The sequence below is a fragment of the Oncorhynchus nerka genome, linkage group LG22 (genome assembly GCF_034236695.1).
Source record: "Oncorhynchus nerka isolate Pitt River linkage group LG22, Oner_Uvic_2.0, whole genome shotgun sequence".
Classification (NCBI taxonomy): Eukaryota; Metazoa; Chordata; class Actinopteri; order Salmoniformes; family Salmonidae; genus Oncorhynchus; species Oncorhynchus nerka.
In genome coordinates this window covers 73,564,611-73,576,659 of record NC_088417.1, presented here as the reverse complement: position 1 = coordinate 73,576,659, position 12,049 = coordinate 73,564,611, and the positions used below count along the sequence as shown (strand labels likewise).

The 12,049-nt window shown below is 43.9% G+C and overlaps 1 protein-coding gene across 1 annotated transcript in view; it reads left to right on the top strand.

Moving 5' to 3' along the window:
* LOC115104785 (cell adhesion molecule DSCAML1-like) overlaps window positions 1-12,049 on the top strand; it is a 112,051-nt gene that overhangs the window by 58,648 nt on the left and 41,354 nt on the right. Inside the window, exons 4-5 of the mRNA XM_065007385.1 lie at window positions 5,807-5,953; window positions 8,304-8,582. Coding sequence (XP_064863457.1) covers window positions 5,807-5,953; window positions 8,304-8,582 — 426 coding nt within the window. The remainder of the gene's footprint in view (window positions 1-5,806; window positions 5,954-8,303; window positions 8,583-12,049) is intronic.

Below are 12,049 nucleotides of genomic sequence, written 5' to 3'. Positions count from 1 at the left end.
AGAGAGAGAAAGAGAGAGAGTGTTGTGGGGTCTCGTTTTGAATTCAGGCACAGCACACCTATTCTATTCCATTCATGGGTTAGTATAGCCTTGTGAATATGTTAACAATAAGAGTGGAGCATAGTCAAATGTGGATGAGCTGTTATCTACTCCAGCCTTGGCTCAGCTCTCTTCTCCTATTCTCTTTCCATTCACCTCTAGCTGACTAGGTGTGGCAGTCAGGGTAGAGGCCAGAGGAGTGGGCTTGAAATCACTGGATCCTCATTTTAGTGGTAGTGACTGGCTCTGATTCAGTTGCTTGATTGACTTTCTGTCAGTGGAGCTGATTCACTAGGTTGATTCACTCTCTTTTGGAGGGATTCTCTGTCCATGGAGCTGATTCAGTCAGTTGGTTCACTCTATGAAAGTCACTCTGTGATTCTCTGTCCATGTTCTTGATTTATTTGATCCTGTTGTTTAATAGCTGCGCTCTAAAAGTGAGGGGTTCAACAAGAGTTCTTCAAAGATCCTCAAAGTTCTTCAAATAACCTTAGGGTTCTTGGCACTGAAAATGGCCCCTAAAAGTTCTTCTAAGAACCCCATAGGAGGTGGGGTTCATCGAGAAGCCTCCTTAGTTGGTGGGGGTTCTTGCAGGAACCTAACTGCCCAACTGAAACATTTGGATTTGAAAGGGCAGCAGGTGCAGGCACTTAACTGAACAATGTAAAGATCTCCTCAATTTAAGTTAAGGGTTTATCCCTTGTATGATCTACATTGATATTGTTTTATGATGATACCGTTTATCTTTTCATATTGGTGCAAATCTTTCTGAAACAGAAAATGGACACAATTCAATGGATATGAATCAACAAAGAGGTAAGAATGTGTAGGCTATAAGATATGTTGAAGGCTAGCTGTGTTGGGTGCAGATGACTGAACTGCTCACTTGTGTGTCTGTGTCTGCAGGTATACAGACAAGGAGGCGTACAAAGTTATGTCAATATGCATTGGTATGTTATGCTGATCACATGTACCATCCTCCTCCCTTACCTCTTCAATGAATATTCCATAGGCCTCTATATTATGGACAATGTACTGTATGTATATGAAAACCATTATCAAAACAGTTTATTTCTTTCACATTTACCACAGAAACTAAAGTAAAAGTACTGTTTTGTTAATAAATATGTATAATTATATTTTGGGGGGATTCCCAGACTTCACCCTCCCTACACCTCTGATGAATATAACAGGAAACCTGTTTGATCACCATGCACTGCAAAATCATTGTGGCTATGAATACAGAGAACATTATCACATTAACATCAACAGGCCAGAGGATATATCCATTGGACTTGGGGCTCTGCTGGGAGTTCACATCATATTTAGATTTTTTCAATTCTGGTTTGCCACTAAAATCACAATAAACACTGACAACTAAAATATTGTGTTATTGTTGTTATTATTGTTCTGCATATTATTATTAATAATAGCCCACCCAATTTACCTACTTCATCCCCATACTGTTTTTATTTATTTACTTTTCTGCTCTTTTGCACACCAGTATCTCTACCTGCACATGACCATCTGATCATTTATCACTCCAGTGTTAATCTGCTCAATTGTAATTATGTGCCTTTTGCACACAATGTATATAGACTCTTTTTTTATTTTTCCTACTGTGTTATTGACTTGTTTATTGTTTACTCCATGTGTAACTCTGTGTTGTTGTCTGTTCACACTGCTATGCTTTATCTTGGCCAGGTCGCAGTTGTAAATGAGAACTTGTTCTCAACTAGCCTACCTGGTTAAATAAAGGTGAAAACATAATAATAATAATAATAATAATAATAGGGGAGGGGGTAGTTCAGAAATGTGCCCCAAAAGGTTCTTAGAGGATCCATTAAAAGGGTTTCTTTGAAGAACCTATAGGGGTTCCCCCACAGTTTACATTTGAAGAACCGATAGGGGTTCCCCCACAGTTTACATTTGAAGAACCTATAGGGGTTCCCCCACAGTTTACATTTGAAGAACCTATAGGGGTTCCCCCACAGTTTACATTTGAAGAACCTATAGGGGTTCCCCCACAGTTTACATTTGAAGAACCTATAGGGGTTCCCCACAGTTTACATTTGAAGAACCTATAGGGGTTCCCCACAGTTTACATTTGAAGAACCTATAGGGGTTCCCCACAGTTTACATTTGAAGAACCTATAGGGGTTCCCCCACAGTTTACATTTGAAGAACCTATAGGGGTTCCCCCACAGTTTACATTTGAAGAACCTATAGGGGTTCCCCCACAGTTTACATTTGAAGAACCTATAGGGGTTCCCCCACAGTTTACATTTGAAGAACCTATAGGGGTTCCCCCACAGTTTACATTTGAAGAACCCATAAAGGATACTCCTTTTAAGAACCTTTTATTTTTAGTCTGTAGGGCTAGTGTTTTCCTATGCTACTGTAAACCTGCCAAGGTGTGTGTGTGTGTGTGTGTGTGTGTGTGTGTGTGTGTGTGTGTGTGTGTGTGTGTGTGTGTGTGTGTGTGTGTGTGTGTGTGTGTGTATTTGCAGGTATTTTTGTATGCATATTCCAGCACTGCAGAGTGAATATCTTCTGAATCCGCTCAGTTTCTTCTTTCTTTCTTCTCTCAGTGACAGTCCCTCCTCTATGATCCCTTGTTCATCCCCCTCTCTCTTCTCACCTTCTCTCACCCTCTTCCCTTCCCTCCAACTCTCTCTCTGTTGATGAAGGAAGTCAGATAGACAGTGATATCTAATGACAAACTGTGACACTCCTACGTCCATGAAAAAATCATCCCATTCTTTTTTAAATTTAAAGGACCCAGCTCACTCCAATTATTTACCCAATGCCAAGCTGCCTGGCTGAACTTTCACCCTCTAGTGTGCGTGCGTGGGCGTGTGCGTGTGTGTGTGCGTGCGTGCGTGCGTGCGTGCGTGCGTGCGTGCACGCGTGTGTCAGTGCCTCTGTCTGTTTGCTTACACTGAAAGGGGGAGGGGCGGTCGAGTGACTGCACCCCAAACATCGTCACAGAAGCACCCGCAGGATGGCAAGCAGCCCCTAGCAACAGGGAGAGAGGGAAGAAAGCGCGAGAGTGGGAGGGAGGGGGAAAGACGCAGAACATCAATAAATAATGGCCCCAGTGAGGAGGTGGAAATATGGGCCTCGTTAGCTGTGTGCCTCTGCCTTCATTTGCATCTGAGGAAACGAGGCTGCTACTGACTCAAAGACTCTTACACACACTCACACACATACACACTGGCTCAGACCCACACCCTACGCAACCGGCGCTATGCAAATCACACACTGTTTCTATGTCTCTCTCTCTCTCTCTCTCTCTCTCTCTCTCTCTCTCTCTCTCTCTCTCTCTCTCTCTCTCAGTTGCTTTTCCTATCCTATATCTCTGTCCCTATTTTTGTCTAAAAATCTTTCTCCCTCACCCCTCATATAGCCCTCCCAGGTTCTGCCTGCTACCAAATTGCAGGTCTATAGGTTTGTAGTGGAATCCAGGCTCACTTGAAAGCAGTGTGATTTTGACAGTGTAGCCCACCAGTGTAGGCCTTCCTGTGCTGTGTTTGACAACAAGGCCTGAGCTCAGCAGTCTAACCCAGATAATTACAGTGTCCACTGACACACATACACATGGAACATGCCCACACTTTAAAATGTTCCCCTCACACATATAGATACACATACAGTATGCATGAACATACACACATGTGAACAAGCACACACACACACACTCACTTTTCTTCTCCTACTCTTTCTTCTTTTGCTCCACCCTTATTCCCTTTAATCTTTTACACCCTGCTTGTTCTCTGATAACCTAGTATATCATTGACTGACAAGCCCAACCGAGAACAACAGGCCTACGGGTGGGTAGCAGAGTGAATGTGGTTCTTCATCTAGTGCATCACTTTAGCTACATTCTCAGTTTATCCAGTCAAGTCAGCATGAATAAAAGCTTGGGGAGTACAGTGATTTAGCGATTCATATTTTACTCTGTCTGCCACTCTGCTTAACAACAGAGAGAGAGAGAGAGAGAGAGAAAGGGATTGTGTGAAAGAGGGAAAATATTAAGGAGGATATATCACGAGAGATGGTTCAAGATAGAGGGATTGAATAAACAAGAGAAACAATTAAGATGGGTGGATAGTGGAGGAGACCATGTGATTAAAATGGCTCCTGTTCTGGAGGTGTCTCCATGGCACAGCACTTCTTAGATCTTTTGTTGATGGATATCTCTCTCTCTAGCTCAATCCCTCTTGCTATCTCTCCCATTACCTCTCTCTCTCTTCTCTCTCCTTCTCTCTCTGTCTCACTATATTTACCATCTATACATGTATTTCCATTTCTCTCTCTCTCCCGTCTATCTCTCGCTCCCTCTAGTTCTCTCTTTCTTACTCTCTCTCTCTCTCTCTCTCTCTCTCTCTCTCTCTCTCTCTCTCTCCCCCTCTCCCCCTCTATCTCTCGCTCCCTCTAGTTCTCTCTTTCTTACTCTCTCTCTCTCTCTCTCTCTAGCTCTCTCTCTCTCTGTCTCTCTCTCTCTCTCTCCCCCCTCTATCTCCCGCTCCCTCTAGTTTTCTCTTTCTCTCTTACTCTCTCTCTTTATCTCTATCTCTCTTTATCTCTCTCCCTCTGTTTGTCTGTCAGTGTGTTGTGACAGTGTGGCGTGTCAGTGTTATGGGAGTTGAAATCTTAAAGTGCACATTATCCTGTAAGGATTAATTCAGGGGTGCAAACAAAGGCTGACTGTAAAATTACAGCCTACGCTGCGACTGAGCCACTACCCTCCACACACACATTATCTGTTAGCCTGCTGCTAGCCCCCTAGTACACACACACACACACACACACACACACAGTAATACACCCTTTACCTGTGCTGTCTGTCAGACAACTACCGTGCAGATGTACACACTACCCTCTATACACACACACACACCCTCTACCCTCCACACACACACCCTCTACGCTCCACACACACACTCTACCCTCCACACACACACCCTCTACCCTCCACACACACACACACTCTAACCTCCACACACACACTCTAACCTCCACACACACACGTACCCTTCACACACACACCCTCTACCCTCCACACACACACCCTCTACCCTCCACACACACACACCCTCTACCCTCCAAATACACACACCATCTACCCTCCACATACACACATAACCTGACAGGCTTAGAGCCCATCAAACAGCTTTGGTGATAAACACACAGTTGCACATGAATGCTCTAATTGTGCTCAAGCTGTTGGACTATAGCCCGGGAGCCTCTGCAGTGAACCCAGGTGAGAGAGAACGAGTAGAGGGAGAACAGCGTGTGTATGCACACATGTGTGTGAGTATGTGTTCATACATAGGACAGTGTTAACATTTCCCAAATTGGCAAATGCTCATTAAAATGGTGCCCTCCCTCTCCTCTACCCCTCCAATAATTGGGCATGGTCTGCCAGATGGGTACAGGCTGAAAATAGGGCACAGCCTGGCAGGGTACATCACACACTGACACACGTACCAGACCTGGGCTCATCTGGCTGTGTTCTATAACAACCACAACAATACTGGAGTAGAGATGTTGATAACGTCTTTACTGTAAGTGATGGTGAGGGTTTGACCATTTTCAAGTGTTTCTCAATGTGATTGTATTGCATGTTTAATAGTGAGCTCAGCGTGTGTCCTCTAGGGTATGACAGGTTTAGATAGCAGTCACCCTTGCCCTGACTGGGTTGTTTGTTGGGGGTATTTGAGTTATTTGGAGGCTTTGTTCAATCATGTTCTCTCTGTAACAGGTAACAGGTTCTTCCTGACGTCCTTTGGTGCTCTGTACATCTCAGATGTCCAGAAGGAGGATGCCCTCTCCACCTACCGCTGCATCACCAAGCACAAATACAGCGGAGAGACACGTCAGAGCAATGGAGCCAGGCTGTCTGTCATGGGTGAGTGGGACTGTAAAGTATGTCATTGCTTTGATGACCGCTACACAGTGTTTTGTGTGTAATAAATGAATATGAATGAATATACACTACATGACCAAAAGGATGTGGACAACTGCACGTCGATCGTCTCATTCCATGATCATGGGCATTAATATGGAGTTGGTCCCCCCTTTGCTGCTGTAACAGCCTCCACTCTTCTGGGAAGGCTTTCCATTAGATATTGGAACATTGCTTCCATTCAGCCACAAGAGCATTAGCGAGGTTGGGCACTGATGTTGGGTGATTAGGCCTGGCTCACAGTCTGTGTTCCAATTCGTCCCAAAGGTGTTCGATGGGGTTGAGATCAGGGCTCTGTGCAGACCAGTCAAGTTCTTCCACACCGGTCTCAACAAACCGTTTCTGTATGGACCTCGCTTTGTGCACGGGGGCCTTGTCATGCTGTAACAGAGAATCGTCTAGAATGTCATTGTATTCTGTAGCGTTACGATTTACCTTCATGGGAACTAAGGGGCCTAGCCCGAACCATGAAAAACAGCCCCAGACCATTATTCCTTCTCCACCAAACTTTACAGTTGGCACTATGCATTGGCAAGTAGTCCAGATTTGTTTGTATGACTGCCAGATTGTGAGGCCTAATTCATTAATCCAGAGAACGCATTTCCACTGCTCCAGTGGTGGCGAGCTTTACACAACTCCAGCCGACACATGGCATTGCGCATGATGATCTTAGGCCTACCACTTCGCCGTTGTTGCTCCTAGACGTTTCCACTTCACAATAACAGCACTTACAGTTGACTGAGGCAGCTCTAGCAGGGCAGAAATGAGAGAAACTGATTTGTTTGAAAGGTGGAATCGTATGACGATGCCACGTTGGAGATAGCATGGCTGCGTTCTCGATTTTATACACTTGTCAGCAACGGGTGTGGCTGAAATAGCCGAATCCACTCATTTGAAGGGGTGTCCACATACTTCTGTATATACAGTATCAGCAACAAGTTTGGACACACCTACTCATTCAAGGCTTTTTCTTTAGTTTGACTATTTTCTTCATTGTAGAATAATAGTGAAGAAATTAACACTATTAAATAACACATATGGAATCATGTAGTAACCAAAAAAGTGTTTTAGATTTGAGATTTTTCAAAGTAGCCACCCTTTGCCTTGATGACAGCTTTGCAGACTCTCATTCTCTCAAACAGCTTCTCCTGGAATGCTTTTCCAACAGTCTTGAAGGAATTCCCACATATACTGAGCACTTGTTGGCTGCTTTTCCTTCACTCTGCGGTCCAACTCATCCCAAACTATCTCAATTGGGTTGAGGTCGGGTGATTGTGGAGGCCAGGTCATCAAAGGACAGATTTCCACCAGTCTGAAGTCCATTGCTTGTGTTTCTTGGCCCAAGAAAGTCTCTTCTTCTTATTGGTGTCCTTAACAGCTATTCAACCATAAAGGCCTAATTCACGCAGTCTCCTCTGAACAGTTGATGTTGAAATGTGTCTGTTACTTGAACTCTGTGAAGCATTTATTTGGGCTGCAATCTGAGGTACAGTTAACTCTAATGAACTTATCCTCTGCAGCTGAGGTAACTCTGGGTCTTCCTTTCCTGTGGCGGTCCTCATGAGAGCCAGTTTCCTCATAGTGCTTGATGGTTTTTGCGACTACAAAGTTTTCCGTATTGACTGACCTTCATGTCTTAAAGTAATGATGGACTGTCGTTTTTTCTTTGCTTATTATTACCTCATGAAGCTGGTTGAGAGAATGCCAAGAGTGTGCAAAGCTGTCATCAAGGCGAAGGATGGGTACTTTGAAGAATCTCAAATATGTCAGTTTTTCTTTGCTTATTTGAGCTGTTCTTGCCATAATGTGGACTTGGTATTCTACCAAATAGGGCTATCTTCTGTATACCACCCCTATCTTGTCACAACACAACTGATAGGCACAAACGCATTAAGAAGGAAAGAAATTCCACAAATTAACTTTTAACAAGGCACACCTGTTAATTGAAATGCATTCCAGGTGACTACCTCATGAAGCTGGTTGAGAGAATGCCAAGAGTGTGTAAAGCTGTCATCAAGGCAAAGGATGGCTACTTTGAAGAATCTGAAATATAAAATATATTTTGATTTGTTTAACACTTTTTTGGTTACTACATGATTCCATATGTGTTATTTCATAGTTTGATGTCTTCACTATGATTCTACAATGTAGAAAGTAGTACGAATAAAGAAAAACCCTTGAATGAGTAGGTGTGTCCAAGCTTTTCACTGGTACTGTATAGTGTATGTTGTAAACATCCCATCCCCTACCCCAGTCCAAAGTCTAACCTGTTACCCCCCCCCCCCCCCTCCAGACCCCACCGAATCGTCTCCCTCTATCCTGGACAGTTTCCAGGCGGGGGAAGTCTCGGCTGGTCAGAGTGTGGAGCTCCCCTGCATGGCAGCAGGGTACCCCAGCCCCACGGTGCGCTGGCTAAAGGACGGGCGCCCGCTGCCCTCCGATGCACGCTGGACGCGGCGCCTCACGGGTCTGACCATCAGTGACCTCAGGCAGGAGGACAGCGGTAGCTACGCCTGTGAGGTCACCAACAGCTTCGGCTCGAAGGAGGTGTCCGGAGCACTCTATGTCATAGGTGAGGAGAGGGGGTTTGGCACAGACCCGCAAAACAAATTTTATTGGTCACAAACACGTATTTAGCAGATGTTATTGCAGGTGTAGCAAAATGCTTGTGTTCCTAGCTCCAACAGTGCTGTAATATCTAATAATTCACAACAATACACACAAATCTAAAAGTAAAAGAATGCAATTAAGAAATATATAAATATTAGGACGAAAAAATTCGGAGTGACATTGACTAAAATTCAGTAGAATGGAATGCAGTATATACAGTTGAAGTCGGAAGTTTACATATACCTTAGCCAAATACATTTACTCTCAGTTGTTCATAATTCCTGACATTTAATCCTAGTAAAGATTCCCTGTCTTAGGTCAGTTAGGATCACCACTTTATTTTAAGAATGTGAAATGTCAGAATAATAGCAGAGAGAATGCTTTATTTCAGCTTTTATTTCTTTCATCACATTCCCAGTGGGTCAGAAGTTTACATACACTCAATTAGTATTTGGTAGCATTGCCTTTAAATTGATGAACTTGGGTCAAACGTTTTGGGTAGCCTTCCACAAGCTTCCCACAATAAGTTGGGTGAATTTTGGCCCATTCCTCCTGACAGAGCTGGTGTAACTGAGTCAGGTTTGTAGGCCTCCTTGCTCGCACACGCTTTTTCAGTTCTGCCCACAAATTTTCTATAGGACTGAGGTCAGGGCTTTGTGATGGCCACTCCAATACCTTGACTTTGTTGTCCTTAAGCCATTTTGCCACAACTTTGGAAGTATGCTTGGGGTCATTATCCATTTGGAAGACCCATTTACGACCAAGCTTTAACCTCTTGCCTCTACTTGGGACGCTAGAGCTCTGGAAATGCAAATGCGCTACGCTAAATGCTAATAGTATTAGTTAAAACTCAAAAGTTCATTAAAATACACATGCAGGGTATCAAATTAAAGCTACACTCGTTGTGAATCCAGGCAACAAGTCAGATTTTTAAAATGCTTTTCGGCGACAGCATGAGAAGCTATTATCTGATAACATGCACCAATACACTACAACAGAAAAGCACAGCAGGGGACGTAAACAAAATAATTAGCATTTCGGCGTTACACAAACCGCACAATAAAATAGAAAACAGTCATTACCTTTCACCATCTTCTTTGTTGGCACTCCTAGATGTCCCATAAACACTATTGGGTCTTTATTTCGATTAAATCGGGCCATATAAAGCCAAGATATCGTTATATGTAGACTGTGTGATAAACGAAAAAAACAGCGATTTCACAACGTAACGTCATTTTTTAAAATTCAAAAAGTAGACGATAAACTTTCACAAAACACTTCGAAATACGTTTGTAATGCTACTTTAGATATTAGTAAACGTTAATAAGCGATAAAAATCATCCATAGGCGATGTAGAAATCATTAGCTGTCGTCTTGGAAAAAATTTCAGGAGAGAGCTCTTCCGGAATGATCTGGGCGGAGACCGGAGGTAAGTCGTGCCCCTCTTTCGGTTCAACCAAGAATCAAAGATGATTCAATTCACAAGACTCTAGACAACATGGGGATGCTGTGGGAGTTGAATGCTCGGTCTTATCTAATTCGGCTCACTGTTAACAATTGCTGGAAGTGGCGCAAGGATATTTATTTCCATTTTCTGTGATCAGGTTTTCCTGCGCTTTCCGATGTAACGCACGTTATGTAATAGCCACAGTCGTGATTTAACCAGTTTTAAAAACGTCCGAGGGTTTCCTATCCACACATTCTAACCATATGAACGTACTATATTCCTGGCATGAGTAGCAGGGCGCTGAAATGTTGCGCGATTTTTAACAAAATGTTCAAAAAAGTAGAGGGTCGACTGAAGAGGTTAACTTCCTGACTGATGTCTTGAGATGTTGCTTTAATATATCCACATAATTGTCCTGCCTCATGATGTCATCTATTTTGTGAAGTGCACCAGTCCCTCCTGCAGCAAAGCACCCCCACAACATGATGTTGCCACCCCCGTGCTTCACGGTTGGGATGGTGTTCTTCGGCTTGCAAGCCTCCCCCTTTTTCCTCCAAACATAACGATGGTCATTATGGCCAAGCAGTTCTATTTTTGTTTCATCAGACCAGAGGACATTTCTCCAAAAAGTATAATCTTTGTCCCCATGTGCAGTTGCAAACTGTAGTCTGGCTTTTTTACGGTGGTTTTTGAGCAGGGGTTTCTTCCTTGCTGAGCGGCCTTTCGGGTTATGTCAATATGGGACTCGTTTTACTGTGGATGTATATACTTTTGTACCTGTTTCCTCCAGCATCATTCACAAGGTCCTTTGCTGTTGTTCTGGGATTGATTTGCACTTTTCGCACCAAAGTACTTTCATCTCTAGGAGACAGAATGTGTCTCCTTCCTGAGAGGTATGACAGCTGCGTTGTCCCATGGTGTTTATACGTGCGTACTATTGTTGGAAAATTACTTGAGTCATGCACAAAGTAGATGTCCTAACCGGCTTGCCAAAACTAAGTGTATGTAAACTTCCGACTTCAACTGTACATATGAGATTAGTAAAGCAGTATGTAAACATTATTAAAGTGGCCAGTGATTCCAAGTCTATGTATATAGGGTAGCAGCCTAAGGTGCAGGGTTGCGAAACCGGGTGGAAGCCGGCTAGTGGTGGCTATTTAACAGTCTGATGGCCTTGAGATAGAAGCTGTTTTTCAGTCTCTCGGTCCCAGCCTTGATGCACCTGTACTGACCTCGCCTTCTGGATGATAGCGGGGTGAATAGGCCGTGGCTTGGGTGGTTGATGTCGTTGATCTTTTTGGCCTCCCCGTGACATCAGATTCTGTAGGTGTCCTAGAGGGCAGGCAGTGTTCCCCCGGTGATGAATTGGGCAGAACACACCACCCTCTGGAGAGCCCTGCGGTTGCGGGCAGTGCAGTTGCCCTACCAGGGGGTGATACAGCCTGACAGGATGCTCTCAATTGTGCATCTGTAAAAGTTTGTGAGGGTTTTAGGGGCCAAGCCAAATTTCCTCAGCCTCCTGAGGTTGAAGAGGCGCTGTTGCGCCTTCTTCACCACACTGTCTGTGTGTGTAGACTATTTCAGATCTCCAGTGATATGTATGCCGAGGAACTTGAAGCTTTGTCACCACTGCAAAACCATTGTCACCACTGCGGTTTCCGTCGATGTGGATAGAGGCATGTTCTCTGTGCTGTTTCCTGAAGTCCACAATCAGCTCCTTTGTTTTGTGAACAGCATTATTACATAGGTATTCCTCTTGTCCAGATGGGATAGGGCAGTGTGTAGTGCGATGGCTATTGCATCGTCTGTGGATCTATTGGGGCGGTAAGTAAATTGAAACGAGTCTAGGGTGACAGGTAAGGTGGAGGTGATATGATCCTTAACTAGCCTCTCAAAGTACTTCATGATAACAGAAGTGAGTGCTACGGGCGATAGTCATTTAGTTCAGTAACCTTTGCTTTCTTGGGTATAAGAACAATGGT